The sequence below is a fragment of the Phaseolus vulgaris genome, chromosome 7 (genome assembly GCF_000499845.2).
Source record: "Phaseolus vulgaris cultivar G19833 chromosome 7, P. vulgaris v2.0, whole genome shotgun sequence".
In the NCBI taxonomy this organism is placed as follows: domain Eukaryota; kingdom Viridiplantae; phylum Streptophyta; class Magnoliopsida; order Fabales; family Fabaceae; genus Phaseolus; species Phaseolus vulgaris.
The window spans coordinates 39827236-39845100 of record NC_023753.2 but is presented as its reverse complement, the minus strand read 5'-3'; the positions used below and the strand labels follow the sequence as shown (position 1 = coordinate 39845100).

Below are 17865 nucleotides of genomic sequence, written 5' to 3'. Positions count from 1 at the left end.
TATAAATGTAATTTTGAAAATGTTAAAATGGAGACAAAGGAAATATTGAAAAATTAGAAATAAAAATATTTAAAAAAATAAATAATATTTCAAAAAATAGTTATAATTTAGAGATGTTATCAGGTGCAGCGCATGGTGTGTGGGTAGCAAAGTAGCAGGAAGTGTGAAGAGATAAGAAACTCAGAAGCAATGACAATGGCAATAGCAAGTTCTGGAAGTTATGCGCTGTCGTTTAGGAACAAACCCTGTAACACTCTTCATCTTCATCTTCTTCTTCTTCTTCTTTTTCTTCTTCTTTCATTCTCTCTTTCTCTTTCTGTTTCTCAACTGAATCATTTTCATTTTCAGCGGATCTCGGCTTTGTCACCTCGCAGTTGAGCGGTCTCAGAATCTGCTGCCCTAAATTTCCCAATCTGCCCCTCACCGCGTCTCCCTCGTTCACCGCACCTCTCCCCATCGTAGCCAGTGAGCAATTCCCGCTTCTTCTTCATTTCTCTGCTTTCACTCAATTCGTTAACCCTAACATTCATGTCGCTTCCGATTAGTAATTAGGTTCACTCTAACTTGCAAATTTTGTTCAAACATTGTTTTCTTCTTCTTTTTAAAATTATCTGTATCAATATAACCAAATTCTCAAAATCATTGCAGTTTTAGTCTTAAAATATTCAAATTTGCATCCATATTTGTATTTTTAATCTATAAAAAATGTATTGCTCGAGTGAGGGAAGTTATTCTAGTAAAATTGTTTCAATAAAAAATATTTATTCTGTTTTTAATTTATGTGGCTGTAGTTGTTTTAAGATAGGGGGATTGTAATAATACTACTTATGTGCTGTAGCTGTACCAATAGAATTTCTTCGTCCCACTTCATCAACTAGTGATGTGGTTAAAAGAGAATATATATATTAAGTAGGGTAATAACTTTACTTTACAAACCAGTATTATGGATCCAAACCCACACTATAAGTTTAAGTAATCGAGTATCACTGCAATAATATTTCACACAGTTGGGGAAGTATATGGTTTAATGTTTTTCGGCTGTTATATAGTGTAGTATATTTCTAAAATTCAAGAGATTGTTAGGCTTGGGTATTGTGTGAATTTGGAAGAAATCATAAATAGTGTTAATGTAATATATTAATTGCTCTGATTCTTTACGTTTTTTTCTCTGATTTCAAACTTTATATAGCAAACCCTGAAAACAATTGTTACAAGCTATAGTTCCACTATTCTGTATCTTTTTTTTTTAAATTGAAAATAGAAAATAGAAAATATTTTTCAAACCAAACTTCAAGAAAATATGCACAACTAACAATTTACCTGTTGATGTGAATCATCTTCACTATCATTAGTGTATGAGACTTAACTGCAATCTATGAAGCACTGATGCTTCAATGTGCTTCACATATCCATTTCTGATACTGATATCTAGGATGTTGAACTAGTACATCTCGTCAAAGTTTCCAAACTTCCTTTTTTATTTGTTTCACGAACCTGATAATATCAATACTTCACCTATATGTATTGGTGAAGTGACCATGCTTTGAAGACATTTATTTCTAAGAAACGTAAAGTGTGTCTAATGTAGAAACATGGAAACATTGTCTCTTCATAAATCAAAATGGAAATTGTTTTCTTTTTGTATTATTTTTTAAAAAAAAGTAATGATATTGATAGTGTTGTTCCTATATATAAATAATTGAAATTAATTTATTTTGACAATGATTTATGATTTTATTTTATTTTGGTAATGTCTAATAAATGTGTTTATTAATTAGGTATCTACAATTGCAGTTATATATTTATTATGTTTTATAAATTTTTAAATATGTATCTTACACATCTTATCTTGTTACTTTAAATAAAATATTTGTATCGCCATATCCTATGTGTTTTGCTGATTCAAAAAAAAAGGGAAAGATAAACTAGTAGGTTGGAGATTGATTCTTCTTCTAATGCTGTGATTTTATTGTTTTTTCAGAGAGAGTTTGTCCCTTCACTGGAAAGAAATCAAACAGGGCCAACAAAGTGTCATTTTCAAACCATAAGACAAAGAAACTGCAGTTTGTGAACCTTCAGTACAAGAGAATTTGGTGGGAAGCGGGGAAGCGCTTTGTAAAGCTTCGTTTGTCAACTAAAGCTTTGAAAACCATAGAGAAGAATGGACTTGATGCAGTTGCAAAGAAGGCTGGAGTTGATCTCAGGAAGAAATAAGAGTACCTAATTATGGTTTTGTAACAGAGTGGAAGAATACATTCATGTTCCTTAGATTTTTCTTCTAAGTATATTAATTTTCGGAAGCAAGTTGTGTTGTTTGTAGAGAAACAAGATATGGGGCTGTGAATCTCACTAATGGAAATCTTTGACAAACCCCTCATGCAGCTTATAATGTTCATAGGATCATTAGTAGCTTCATAAATGTGAATTATCCAACTAAATTGATTTTTTTCTGTATCTTGAATTGTACCACAACCACAAAAGTTGTTGCCAGAGGCACTGACTTTTTGTGGCAATCATTTTGGAACTCTTTTGCATCCAACACACACCCACCTGTTATTTCTTGGCTTTGTGCATTAGGAAACTCCAATCCAAACACATATTCAATATTTAATATTTTGTACACCTTTAAATTCAAATAAAATGAATCAATGACATAAACAGTAAGTGTATAACTTAGCTTAATTTTCTTGGTAGGTGTAAATATGAATCAATCAATGAACTCATCAATGCAGTACACAGATACATGATAAGCAAACTTGCAAAATGCAAAGTTTTAGTTAATCAGACCACCCCAGAACCTTATTCTTCATTACATAACACTTTGTTCCCTAATCTCAACATTGTTCCAAATAATTTTGAACTTTGAAAGAGAATGGCAAAGTCAGTCTTCTCTCCAAAATTCACTGGAAAGGTCAAAAGCACAAAATGCAACATATATGTGCATAGACAAGAAAAAAACACATTCAGACAAAGTTGTTTTATTGGTCTTTGGTCACATCATTCACTGGGATTTGGATCTTATAAAATAAGTAAGAATAAAACAAACACTTTTAGTCGTTAATAAATAACTGTAAAATGTTTTTTCATTTACAAACTTATAGGAACATATCCTTCCATACTTGATATTTGTACCTCTATTTTAAATTGCTTCACAACAACTTTTCTCCTTAAATGCTGGCTGATTAAGGGGGAATAGGGCAAATTCATTGTTCATATCATTGTCAATACATAAATTTCTCCCTAAAGTAATCACTTAATTTTCATTTTAGTTCTCGTATCGATTGGTATCGGACGAGCCAGTTTCGGACCTGGTGACCCCGACCAAGCACTAATTACAAAAGAATAAGACTTAAAGAAAAGAATAAGAAGACAACCAACACATCAGTACAATCAGTTTGAGATACTATTTAGCCTATGTCCATAAAAAACCGTTCTTCCTAGAAAAGTTAACAAATCAGTATGGTACACTTTTAATATAATCATACCACAGGAACCATGGATATACAAAATTCTACAACAAAAGAAAAAAAAATAGAGAAAAGCTTTGATTCAAAGGATAATGTTGGGCCTTTATTTGCAATGCACAGTTGAAGGCACAATAAAGCAAAAAAGAATCAAATTGGATTTAAAATTTTGGAAATTTATTTTTGGGCCTAAAATGTCTCCTTTCTCTTAGCTTTGCAACTGATAGGCCCATGACCACCTCAAGCCTTTTGTCAGCTTCAATAAAGGCATAAAGTAGACACTAAAGCAATTGCAAAAGTTTGGGACACTTTCAGTGAAAATCATGTTACAATTTTGTTTTTTTATTTTTTATTTTACTTTTCATTAAATCATGGACCTCCTCTCCATTATTGTTTTGGAACCAAAGTAATCAATTTAAAGTAACATTACTAACTTTTTTCAACCATTGTCAAAAATATTAATTTGTTTTTATTTTATTTTTTTGGTTTGTGTTTGCCAACTACAATAAACACTGCATGTTGGTGTTAGGAAAACTGAGGTAGCCCAAATTACTGTACGGAAAATGGATTCTATGGCCCATGCAAAAAGATGGATTGGCCCATGGACTTTTAGGACAGTTGTGGGGCCCAAATCAAACACATAAAAGACAAAAATCTATATCTTTTTCTCTTTGAACTTGTCCCACTTTTTTTTCTAGAAAAAAGTTAAGGTGGGGCTTGGGCTATGGGATTATTAGTGGATGATAACCATATAAATAATAAATTATTTACTAATGAGTAAAGTAGATAATAGAAAAAAATTATATCATCTTCAGTGACTTTTCTTTATATCATGTTCCAATTTTATGAAACTATTACAAAAAATCCTCTGTTTAATATCTAATAAAGTTATTAATTTAAAACTCAAACTCCTCATACTAATTAAGTTGATAATGATTATAGTTATCTCCTAATTAATCCGTGTAAACATAATGATAATAGTCTATCATAAAAAAATTAGCTATAATCATAATTAAAACTGGTTAGAATGTCTCTATATTTTTTAATAAAATAAATTTACTAATGGTTGTTATATTAAAATAAATGCTGGTGATTTTAATATATTATACTTTTGAAAAAAAAAGTATGAAACAATTATTAGGGCAATTATGCAAAGAGGTTGGGAAAAGTATAGAGTTGAAGAAATATGAAAGATTGATCATCCAAGCCTGCATTTCCAAACACAACAAAACACAAACCCTAAGACATTAAAATAGTAATTATAGCTTCCTTTATAATAACAATAATAATAATAATAATTTAAGAATGAAGAACATCTTTATTCATGGAACAACATAAATGGTGTGTTTATATGTGGTAAGTAGGTAGAATGTGAGTATCATCATGATGCCACATGCTTCATCATGGGGAGAATTCCATCAACATATTTCTTTATATCACCTAGTAACTCATAATGTTTTTTATTTATTTTTTAAATATATTTATGTGCTATTTTTCTAAATTTCATAAATAATGAATAAAAAATATTAATGTTTTAGAGTTTAATCATTAAATAGAAACTAAATTTATAGATGAAAGTAATTAGTTACTATTTGATTAAATTATATATCATTTAAAAATTAACAAAATTATTAGTATCTAAAGTAGTTTTTAATAAAAAATTATAAAATAATTTTTATATGGTATCTAATCCCTATTAAGGTTTTAGCTACTTATTACTTTATATTTTAAATTAGTTTTTACTATTTTTTTAGAGGTTAATTTAAAATTTAAAATATTAATCATTAAAACTTAGGTAGGTAATTTAAAAATTATTTTACAAATTTTTATTAATAATGTAAATAATTTTAAACATAAATAATTTGTTAGTTTATAAATTAGTGTCTAATTTAATTAATATAATGAATAATTATTATTTTTTAAAATTTAATTTTTATTTAATAACTTTCTATAAATAGGATAACTATATGACAGGAATTAAAAGAAAAATTATGTGGAAGAAAAATAAGAATGATGAGACATATATGATGTTATAGATTGGTAGGTGGGAAAGTGTGAGAAAGTTATGAAGAATAGATTATATGAATATGAATATGAATATGTGATGATTGTATAAAGTTGTAGCAAAACATTTCCATTTACACCAAAGTATAATAATACAGTATAATGTGTATCTTTATAAGGTGAAGAAAGAAAAAGGTAATAGGTTGTTGGGTTTGGCATGAGACCAAAATGTTGAGAAGCTAAGTCATAGGTTAGGTCCATTTATTTCTGCATTAATCACATTACTAAATTTAAACATCTTCTTCTCATTAATTTGGTATCTTCTTAATATGTACTTTCAAAAAACATAGTCCTCTACATTTTCAATCTCAACAAAATGGGTCAATTTCTCTCTCTCTCTCACACTTCTGTGAAGGTAATGATTTGGTGCAATAAATGTATTGTGGAATGATGTGAGCATGCAACCCAAACCATCTAATAACCCATCATTATGTTGCCTTATGGTCCTCACAAATCTTCTTCTACTCAATTCCCATATCCCTTACCACTCTTTCCTTTTTTTTTTATTTTAAATTTAATTCAATCTTATAAAAGTAAGTGATGTTTGCACTCACTTGTATATTATAAAATGTTAGTCGATATAAAATCTTAAATGCACACCCTTCACATCAAGGTTAACAACTCATAACATTATATAACTCAATCTCATAAAACTGTTAGTTGAGCTTCAGGTCGAGTTATATATCATGAGATGTGATAATCTATAATCTATAATTTTCAACAATTATAAAATTAAAATATTTAGCATTCAAGTTTTCTTATATAGAGAAAGATTTTTTTAATAAGATTTGAGAATGTTGGAGTTATGGAAATGAGTGGTCCCTCACTCATGTGTTATATCTCGTGAATGAATTGTTATATCTTCTTTAATTTCTTTCTATTTTTTTTTCCTTTTCTTCCACTCACTTTCCGCTTTTCAAACATTTTATGATGATAAAAGTTGTGCCAAAAGCTACAAAATAAGTAAATTCATGCTGGCTTTAAGATTTCCATAACTGAAAAATAATCACATCCACTATAGTTTTATTCAATAAATAAATTTGTGATTGCTCTTTTTTTAAATCAAAGCTTTAAGACGTTATTATTTCAGTTACAAAACAAACAAACATAAGAGACAAAGAAACAATAAACTAACAATTATGAAATATTTTTAATTTTTTTTATCAGTAAATAATAAATAAAATAAAATGAGAAATTTCAAAATGCTTAGACACTTATATAAACATTTTAGGAGTATCTCAACCTTTATATAAAGACTTCATGTTTAAACTCTTATACACAAAATAATCAAGGTCAACCTATCCGATACTTAACTTAGAAACATATTTTAGATTCTTCAAACCACAAAAACAATCCTCAAATAAAAAAAAATGGTAATAATCATCAACCTTAAATATTTTCACAATGTTGGGTTCATTGTTTACAAACATCTTTGAAATGTTTGATCAGAATACAATACATCAGTTTGATGCATTACATTTTCTTATATATTTTGTACAGTGTTTCTGGTTGCTCTATTATTGTTTTGGGTTACATTTGTTTATACTTTTTCCTTTTTTCGTTTTTAGACTTTGTTATGTGTTCCCTGTGTTTTTGGTTTCACGTTCACCCATTTGTAGTGTGTAGTTAGATTTTAGAGACTAAAGCTTGAAAGTATGAAAAATCATTGGAAGTTGTGAAACACTTATTGAAAAAGTTAAAAAAAAGTGAGGCAAGCATAAGAAGAAACAAGAAACTGAAGAAAATGTGAAGGAAAAGAGATCACAAGGGTGTTGTAGAGTGAATCATAACCTGTGAAAGTGGTCCAAAGAATTTCAGGGTTTGAATCTTAATAATGTTCATTTTAATATTGAAGCAAAATATTTACACTCCCCTCAATATCTCTATAACCTATAGATATAAACAGAGTAATAAAATTTGAAGTGGGTGAATTGAAGAAGTAAAAAAGAATAGGATGATGATAGTTGTGTCTGCAACAAAATAAAGGTTATAATGTGTGTTATTGAGGTCAAGAAGTAATGATCCACTACCAGGTTTCCAAGATGCAACCTTCCAAATTACACTTGAGTACTTTCGTCAAACACCTATTCCATTTCCCACCGTCGGATACAATTTCATCATACCATCATCATACACAACACACCAACTCCCTAAACCAATTTAATCTATCACTAAATTCTACAATTGGAGCGGTCGGCACCGAACGATCGAGACATTATATTAAAATAATTCAGTACTATAAATATGTGGCAAACTGTTACAATTAACATTGAATAAGTTATAAATACTTTGAGAAACACTCCTTTAATATCAAGGAACCACTACACACGACCTAGAGACCACTACGCATGTTTTCAGTAATCGGTTACCTGACCCACACAAGCCTAAGTCCAAGTCAACTTACAAAAGGAACTTCTGAAAGGGGAAAATGTACGTTTTTATAATATCAAAGAGACTTGACTAAACATTGACACTGACTTGAGCGTCGGACTGCAATCGCAAATATCCCGCCGATCAGACGAACGCACGCGTGAAGGAGGAAGGACTCGAAGAATCAAGTAACTACAAACAGGACAACAATTGTATATAGACGTGGATTAATATTACTCTAGCCCTTATATCCGCACAATATAACAACCAAAATATTTTTAATTTAAAATGCACTTTCAATTAATTATGATTCATTCGTACATTGAAATGTAAAAATAATCATTTATGGTAAAAGAAAATCACTCCTTTCATTTAAAAAAAATAGTGAGCTTAGGTTTTGTCTCTCTCACAGCCACACCGCATGATCCAATGATTAGCATTAGCCAAAGGCACAGTGCACCCCCACCGAACCAGATTCCACCATCTAATCATATGAAAGCATCAACCGTGCAAAAGCTGGCCCACATGAGAGTGGCGTGAACCGAGAAGCACCGAATCATAGCGCAAAACTCCAACTAGAAAAAAGAGAGTAACATAACAGTTGGAAAGTGGAGAAAAGCATTGAATCGACCGTTACGAGGCTTACCCAAGCAAAGCGTAAGTGAAGACTTCACATTATTGCGACATTTGCATTGGGACGAGGAAACCATTTTCCTCACACTCTAAATTATTACTTCTTAAACTCTTTTCTATCCGAACTCTTTTCTTGTAAAAGTTAAGGATTAATTCATTGTTTTTTCAAAATGAAAAAAAAAAAAACAAAGCATACATAATAACATTGCAGAAACCTGCAAGAGAGAGGACTGCAACTTCGAATTATTCTTCTTCCTTGTATCATTGCTTTTATAATCCTCAGTACCTCTTTTGGACTCATTACCCTCTTTCTCTCTCTCTTCAACTTTCACCATTTTTTTAATACCTCTCTCTCTTCGTAGCCTCTGCTGCTACAACAACAAGGGGTGTAATGTAGGAGAGAGAAGAAGAGGAAGTAAGAGGAATACAAGAAGGGAAGGCAGAGCCTTTTTTTCTACACGTGATAAAGAAAACACCAAAAGCTCTTTTGCATGCGTGTATAAGATTCATCACCACCACCATCTTCTCCCTTTATCTTCCATCTTTCTAAATTCTCAATCTTTCCAAACTCACCCACTATAGTTTTCACGTGGCTACTACTTGCTTAGTTAGTCACAGGGCCTTCTTTGCTACCCGAGAGAAAGAGGGTGAGTTCAAGTTGTGTTTTTTCTCTCTCCCTTTTCCCTTCTCATGGCTTGGTCGCTTTTCATTTTCTGTTTTCACTTCAAGTCATTTGTTAGAGAAAGCATTTTCTTATCTAGCATAGCCTTTGCATTGCATTTTTGTTGTTGTTAATGTTTGTTTATATTTTTTTTCTGTCTGCAAATCTTCTAGACAGTGATTTTTCTACCCTTTTCAATGTTTATTCCCTTCACCTAGGATGGTTTGTTCTTGATTTTTGTTTTCTTCTGGTTGTTTTATTCTTTACTCCAAGGCAGTCCTCACAGGTTTGTTTCAAACCTGTACAGTCAATTCTTTTATTCCAATGTTTTTGTTTGTTTATTTATTCAAGTGTATTTTTGTATGTGGCTGTGTTTGGTGAGGTTTTCAGTTTTTGGTGGGAGGAGACAGGTCTAAGGAGTTGGTTTTGTCTTCTGGGTATTTTTCATTTTCTGGGATTTTCACACACACACACACACATATATATATATATATATGTGTCTAATCATATTTTATTATAATAAGTTTTTCTTTTCCTTACACTCACTGATTAATCTTTTTTCTTGCTACGTTTGTTTCTGATATTTCGTGTGAGTGTGACAAAATCTTTATAGCCGAGCTCCAAAATTGCAGTGAGATTTCCTTTGAAGCGAAAGGGCAGAAGAAAATTTTGTCAAAATTTGCTTTTTTTGTGATACTTAGCCCTATGGTTCTACCAGCTCACCATTTTTGGGTTTGCTTGCTGAAACAGGGATGACCTGTTGGATTTGTAAGTTTTGCAAAGGAATGATAATAATGTTTGTATCCTTAAACAATGCATGTACTTTACAGTTTTCACAGCATACCAAGACCATATTTTACTTTATGCATCACTGAAAACACAACTCGAAATAATTAAGTTTTACTTTTTGGGTTCTTACTTTACAGCAATTACTACACATTGATTTTCTATCTTTGTTTGTTTGTTCCTGGCTGAAGCAATTGGCACTGCTTTACTGATATAAGCAAAGACTAAACGTCAAAAACTGGTCATCTTTGACAAAGTGTGCTTCTTCTTTTGTGTATCCATTGGCCACCACTCAGCACAAAAGGCGAACATGCCAGTGAGACAGATGAGGGAGAGCTCAGAACAACACCTTGTTATCAAGCCCCATTTGCAGAACCCCATGAATGGAGCCAAGAAGGTTTCTAGAGCTGTACAAAATGGCAAAGGTCCACCACCACCACCACTGCCACAAGAACCCCACAACCAAACTTCACCTCATGCAAGGAACAAGGGGAGAAGAAGGAGCAGAGGTGGCAGAAAATGTGATCAAGGAGATGTTTTGATGAGACCTATTGTGACAAGTGGTTTTGGAAATGGAAGCACCATGTGTGGTGAAATAGAGATGGGATACCCTACATCAAGCAAGTCTTTGAGCTTTGCTCCTAGGCCTGGCTATGGACAAGTTGGTATAAAGTGCATTGTGAAGGCTAACCATTTCTTTGCTGAGTTACCGGACAAGGACCTGAACCAGTATGATGTAAGCTCCTTTGCTTGCTTGGCCTCTATCACTCTACTGTAGCCATCTGCAAGAAAAAATAAGTTTGGGGTTTGTGAGTGACTCACACATCACTCTACTGTGCCCATTTTTGGAAGTATTTAAGCTCTTCCTGCCATTCCCTCTTCTATGTGCTGTTCAATTGCAGAAGGATCTGAATGGGGTTTTGTTTTTGCTGTCCTTTTCCTAGTTGTGACATTTATGACTCCTTAAATTTGGTCTGAAGCTTTGTTCTTTTGGTTTGTTGCCTTTGCCGTGTTTTGTAGGTCAGTATCACCCCTGAAGTCTCTTCCAAAGCTGTGAACAGGTCTATAATAGCAGAACTCGTGAGGCTGTATAAAGAGTCTGACCTTGGGATGAGGCTTCCAGCATATGATGGCAGAAAAAGTCTGTACACTGCAGGGCCTCTTCCCTTTTCCTGGAGAGAGTTTAAGATAAAGGTTGTGGATGACGAGGCTGGAGTTAATGGTCCCAAGTAAGATTTATTGCGTATATACAGTTTAAACATACAGAATATATGCATAATAATCTCATACTTTTATTTGGCTTTAAAACAAAAACATGATGGACTATATGTTTGCGTGTATCAACTGTATGCATTTGAATGAAGTTCAATTTCCAAACCAACTGACACTTGCCCCATTTTCAGAAGGGAAAGAGAATATAGAGTGGTGATCAAGTTTGTTGCTAGGGCGAATTTGCATCACTTGGGCCAGTTTCTGGCTGGTAAACGTGCTGATGCTCCACAAGAGGCACTCCAAATTCTTGACATTGTATTAAGAGAGCTTTCATCTAAGAGGTAGTTTTGCTGAGTAATTGAGAGAAAATGTGAATTTTTAAGTTCTTTTCTCTCACAAAATCTGCTTTTTTCTATAGGTTCTGTCCAATTGGGAGATCCTTCTTTTCACCAGATATTAGAACACCCCAACGGCTTGGAGAAGGTTTGGAGTCTTGGTGTGGATTTTACCAAAGCATAAGGCCTACTCAGATGGGTCTTTCCCTCAATATTGGTATGTTACTTACCATGGATATCATTTTTTTTTAAAAAAGCTTTCATGTTAGACATCACTATGCACCATGGATATAAATTTCTGAGGGAAGTACTGTTTTTTAACTCATATTTATGTTTATAATCTTCTTGCATTTCATTGAATCTCAGATATGGCTTCTGCTGCGTTCATTGAACCTCTTCCAGTTGTGGAATATGTTGGCCAGCTATTAGGAAAAGATATCCTATCAAGGCAATTGTCTGACGCGGATCGCATCAAAGTACTTATATGAATAAAGCTTGCTTAGTTATTTTTTTTGTACAGTATCAGTACTGTAAAACTTACAGAACTACTTTAAGATGTCTAACAGATTAAGAAAGCTCTTAGAGGAGTTAAAGTTGAAGTAACCCACAGAGGGAGTGTTAGAAGAAAGTACCGAGTTTCTGGTTTGACTTCTCAACCGACCAGAGAACTTGTGTAAGTAATAATTCTGATTTTGTGATATTTTAGGATATGCAGTAACTCTTGTTGTGCACCATGTTCAAAGAAGTTCCAATTATTTTCCACAAGTTCTCTTAATGGCAAGGCCTTATCTCTTCAGGTTTCCTGTTGATGAGAACTCAACTATGAAGTCAGTAGTTGAATATTTCCAAGAGATGTATGGTTTCACAATTAAATATACTCACCTTCCTTGCCTTCAAGTAGGAAATCAAAAGAAAGCAAATTATTTACCTATGGAGGTAAGGGGAATTCCTGGTAATTGACATAGCTGCTCTTCTTTCTAGTAATTATTTGATTAATCTTACTTCTGGTTCCTCAGGCCTGCAAAATTGTTGAAGGACAACGCTATACTAAAAGGCTGAATGAGAAACAAATCACTGCTCTCCTGAAAGTTACTTGTCAAAGACCTCGTGATCGAGAAAATGATATTTTGCGGGTACTTTGCTGATTTTGAATTGATTAACATTTGTTCAAAGCAGTTTTACAGTTAAAATTTCTCTCCAGTACTCTGAATGTATGACTACAAGCTTCTCTGGATATAAAATAAGCTAACATTCGCTATTTATATTTGGTTAGAGAGCCATTATTTATGTTGTTAACTTCTCATATTCCTTCCTAAAGTGTACTTAGCAAAATTATGTTCTAGCCTTTGTCTGTGTCACTTACACCTTGAAAGTCAGAATAGTATAAAAGTTGCAGACTGTAATATGATTCAAACAATGCTGAAATCGGAACATGCAAATGATGTTTCAAAGTTCAAAGCACGTGAGGGAGATATTATAATAAGTAAAGTTGAATAAGGAAAAATGCATTCAACTATGACATTTATATCTCCACAGACAAATAAAATGTATCCATCATATATACGAGAAGCTAAACTTTAAATTTGGGCCGTCACATTACCGATTTAGTTTTTCTTCATGCAGACCATTCAGCACAATGCTTATGATCAAGACCCTTATGCAAAGGAATTTGGAATCAAAATAAGTGAGAAGTTAGCTTCGGTAGAGGCTCGAATTCTTCCTGCCCCGTGGGTAATGTGCTTCTCCACCAAAAGATGTGAGATAAAGCATATGATGATTTCTTTTTCCATTATTCATTGATATCTATTTCTTGTCTGCAGCTTAAATATCATGAAAGTGGGAAAGAAAAGAATTGTTTGCCCCAAGTTGGTCAATGGAATATGATGAACAAGGTATTGTTTTCATGATGAACATTGATGTCACAATGGTCTGTTTTCAAGCAGCTATGAATGCAACTATTTTACCTTTGCTTTTGAATGGTACAGAAAATGATAAATGGGATGACTGTCAGCCGGTGGGCCTGCATAAATTTTTCAAGAAGTGTACAAGACACTGTTGCTCTCACGTTTTGTACCGAACTAGCTCAAATGTGCCAAGTATCTGGCATGGTAGTTTTCCTTCTATTATGTTGTTTAGTTTTGAATTGTGGACAAGCTTTATTGAAATTTATATTGTTTTTTGGGTTCTAGGAATTTAATCCAGAGCCTGTTATCCCCATCTACAATGCCAAACCTGAGCATGTGGAGAAAGCTTTGAAACATGTTTACCATGTGTCAACAAACAAAACCAAAGGAAAGGAATTGGAGCTTTTATTAGCAGTATTGCCTGACAACAATGGTTCTCTCTATGGTAAGCCACCTTCAATAGTGATAAATGTGCATGATTTATCAGGTTCTCTCTATGGTAAGCATTGTTCCAAGTTTAAATTCTAAATGCTCATAACTTCATATAACTTTATTTTGTTTTCAGGTGATCTAAAGCGTATTTGTGAAACTGACCTTGGTTTAATTTCTCAATGTTGTCTGACGAAGCATGTCTTCAAGATCACTAAGCAGTACCTGGCTAATGTGTCTTTGAAAATCAATGTCAAGGTTTGTTTTCTCCCAAATCTCTTACATGAAATAGCACTTTGCAAAGTAAGAATTTTAAGTCTACTATCAACTTCTGTCAATTGTTTGACAATTCTGGCTTTTTTGGTTTTCTTCACTGTTATTGCATGGATACATTTTTGTGCATAAAAATCGTGTGTACTGATGATGGTTATAAATTGTTGGCTAGTATGGGTTCCACATCTCAGTAGTTGATGCAGATAGGCCTAGTAATAAAAAAATGTTTGTATTTTTCTTTGAAATGCTTTCAACAACGACTTAATGATCATTTGACATCTACTTAATGCAGATGGGAGGTAGAAACACTGTTTTGGTTGATGCTGTAAGTTGTAGAATACCACTGGTTAGTGACATACCAACTATAATATTTGGAGCAGATGTTACCCACCCTGAAAATGGAGAAGATTCCAGCCCTTCAATTGCAGCTGTATGCTTTTGATCTAGCTGTCTTGGTTTTTATAGTAATGCAATGGTTCTTTTGGGTTATGGTTGCTGATATCTATTACCCAATCTATAGGTCGTAGCATCTCAAGACTGGCCTGAAGTGACAAAATATGCTGGTTTAGTGTGTGCTCAGGCTCATAGGCAGGAACTTATACAAGACTTGTACAAAATGTGGCATGACCCTGTTCGTGGCTTAGTTAGTGGTGGCATGATCCGGTAATACTAGAAACTTGACATCCTCTTTTCTAATTCTCAATGTTGTTTTTTTTGTTGTGGAATGATGGGATTTTGACTATACAATTTTCACTTTCTAAATATTTTGTTTTGTGTCCTTTTATGCAGAGATTTGTTGATTTCCTTTAGAAAGGCAACAGGACAGAAGCCTCTAAGGATTATATTTTATAGGTATGTAATTTTAATGTATGTTTAATTATGATGCAAGGTCAAGGCATATTGTGACTTGCATAACAAAAACATTTAGTTTGAGTGGCTAGAGTGGCAGCATTCCTAATTAAAAATATAGGGTCTATAAAAAATTTGTTCATTCTAAGATTTTTGATAGATTCTATCATGATACACTGTTGCTTAGAATAAATGTCATAGAAATATGCACTTTACTCCAATATTTGAAAGCTGTTTGTTAACCTTAGTGTCAATAGTCTGCTTGCAAGAATACATCACAGGTGCATTGTTGTGAAAGCAATATTTCATGTCTATCCGAGGAATGGTATCAAATTGTAGCCTATGATATTGCTAGATGTGTAGTCTAAATTTATCCAGAGATGTGAGGAACATGGTTCATTCAAATCAATATCTGCTAAATTTTTTAAACATTATAGTTTGTTGAAACTGTTGTGCTAACAAGAAATTTGAACAGGGATGGTGTAAGTGAAGGGCAATTTTACCAAGTTCTACTATACGAGTTGGATGCAATTCGGAAGGTCATTATCATAATTTATCACACTCCCATCATACCTTCTAATAGGTCAATTTATAACACATGTTCTGACAAGAATACATATATGTATATACTTGCAGGCATGTGCTTCTTTAGAACCAAACTATCAACCTCCGGTAACTTTCATAGTTGTACAAAAAAGACATCATACTCGGTTGTTTGCAAATAACCACAGGGACAGAAACAGCACAGATAAGAGTGGAAATATATTGCCTGGTATGATGACTGTACCTGAATTGAATTCCCCATGTAAACAAATAAATGAGTCATTCTTTCTGGTTAAAAGTGATTGTGCAATTAGATTGTTTTTTCATTCTTTTCAGGGACTGTTGTGGATTCTAAAATCTGTCATCCAACAGAATTTGATTTTTATCTCTGCAGTCATGCTGGTATTCAGGTGGAAGATAGTTTTATATCTCTTCTATTTTGAGCTTTATGATTACAATGTTGATTATGAAGCAACATATTATTTAGCAAAGTTTTGATACCCCTTAGATAATTAGAAGGGTTTGTTAGAGATAATGTCATGCATTGGTTTTTTCATATTGTGGGTTGAAAGTAATGGAAAAGTTTCATCATTCGCCTTGTCTTGTTCTAGGTCCATCTTTCAGGGATTGCTCTAAATAATAGGTAGAGTTTAGAACAACATAGATTTGATAACTGCTAGGGAGGGATTAGTACAGTAGGATCTTAATTTTTCTGCTCTTGTTTTGGTTTCTCAATGCATGATTTATTATGGTAGATAAAAGAGATTTGTTGGTAGTAGCACTGAAACTTTAATCTGTCTTGGAAGAGAAAAACATGTATCCTTATTGGCATTCCTCTCAAGTTTGGGTCTAATGCTTAGATTAAGATCTTGGAAAATGGAGATTGTCTAGCTATGTTAGCATGCAAATCTAAATCTCTAATTTGCTTCAATTATGAATGTTGTCTGTATTATGATGCAGGGTACAAGTCGTCCTGCTCATTATCATGTTCTTTGGGATGAAAACAACTTTACAGCAGATGGAATCCAATCTTTGACTAACAATCTATGCTATACATATGCCAGGTGTACACGCTCCGTGTCTGTTGGTAAGCCCTCCTCCACTTTAGGGTTTAGGATCCATCTACTTTAGGGTTTAGCGTTTAGGGTTTAGTCTTCTCCACATTAATGCAATATTTCTAGACTCAAATACAAATAAAATTACTTAGTTTTGCATTGATTAAGAATGTTAGTAATTCCTTTAATGTTCATGGTTTAATAAAGCAAAAAAGTTAAACTTCATACATTGTTGGGGTGATGTCCTGGTTTAAAGCATAGAATATGTCTTGAAATAATAACATCAGATTGGATTGAATTAGTTGAAATTTGTTTCTTTACATTACACATGTCTTGATTGACTTCTACTTTGTTTACAAAGTATAAATCTTAATGGATTTGATTTATATGCAGTTCCTCCTGCATATTACGCACACTTGGCAGCTTTTCGGGCACGGTTCTACATGGAACCGGAAATGCAGGAAAATGGCTCCTCGGGGGGTGGTGGTGGTGGTGGTTCCAAGGCAACAAGAGCAGGTGGAGAGTGTGGTGTGGTGAAGCCATTGCCAGCCTTGAAAGAGAATGTGAAGAGAGTAATGTTTTACTGTTAGATTGTGTAGTTGTAGAAGATGCATAAAATGAATGTTGATCCATGATAATAGTTCTAGAGGCTTAGTTTAGGATTGGTACAAGTATTTGGGTGGACATGAGAGGCACATCATAGGTTTAGTGTTGCTAATTCTGAGTTCCAGCCATCACCAAAATTGTTTAAAGATTAAATTAGGCATCTGAAACAAAGTTCATGAATCAATCTTTTTACAGAAAATTTTGCCTGAAGGGGCATTGTAGATGTTGAAATAGTAGAAAATTTTCAATCCCATGCAATATTCTGATTTTGTTTTTTATTTTTATAATCATAATAAAAATTTATATAATAAATTTAAGTTTTTAGAAAATATATGTATTTTTTCTTTTTAAAACCGTACTAGAATTACCATAAATCTAATAAATATATTTTGAATTAGATAATTCATCGATTCGTGCATATGAGTGTTGTATGAGTATCGGTATCTAATACGTATGTTTGACATAGACACGTCATTTGAATATCGGTGTTCGATACATATGTTTGAGATAGACACATCATTTGAATATCGGTGTCTGATACATGTGTTTGACATACACATCATTTATCTTGATAAGATGAGTGTATGAGTGTTTGAGTCTCATAAGTATAGGTTTGCTTGGCTGGGAAAGTGTTTTTTTTATTTGTTTCTTTTAAGAATTTATATAGGAAATTGTGAAATA

At 33.0% G+C, this 17865-nt stretch overlaps 2 protein-coding genes across 5 annotated transcripts; both read left to right on the top strand.

Moving 5' to 3' along the window:
* Window positions 1-35: 35 nt before the first annotated feature.
* Window positions 36-2454, top strand: LOC137827580 (large ribosomal subunit protein bL28c). The gene is made up of 3 exons (XM_068633780.1): window positions 36-247; window positions 349-465; window positions 1982-2454. The coding sequence occupies exons 1-3, from the start codon at window positions 190-192 to the stop codon at window positions 2212-2214; spliced, it is 408 nt and encodes a 135-aa protein (XP_068489881.1). The 5' UTR covers window positions 36-189; the 3' UTR covers window positions 2215-2454.
* A 6298-nt stretch (window positions 2455-8752) lies between these two features.
* On the top strand, window positions 8753-17407 carry LOC137827579 (protein argonaute 10-like). Of its 4 annotated transcripts, none has more exons than XM_068633777.1 (22): window positions 8753-9178; window positions 10170-10714; window positions 10999-11207; window positions 11382-11531; window positions 11609-11742; window positions 11892-12001; window positions 12092-12198; window positions 12323-12461; window positions 12542-12658; window positions 13149-13256; window positions 13346-13417; window positions 13511-13633; window positions 13715-13874; window positions 13995-14116; window positions 14424-14561; window positions 14652-14794; window positions 14921-14983; window positions 15456-15519; window positions 15617-15752; window positions 15860-15933; window positions 16484-16610; window positions 16972-17407. In XM_068633777.1, exons 2-22 carry the CDS (start codon window positions 10289-10291, stop codon window positions 17166-17168), a joined length of 2919 nt encoding a protein of 972 aa, XP_068489878.1. In that variant the 5' UTR covers window positions 8753-9178; window positions 10170-10288; the 3' UTR covers window positions 17169-17407. The 4 variants fall into 4 exon arrangements, with proteins under 4 accessions (XP_068489878.1, XP_068489880.1, XP_068489879.1 ...); XM_068633779.1 differs by having other exon boundaries at window positions 8757-9178; window positions 10275-10714; XM_068633778.1 differs by lacking the exon at window positions 8753-9178 and adding an exon at window positions 9819-9960.
* Window positions 17408-17865: the final 458 nt, after the last annotated feature.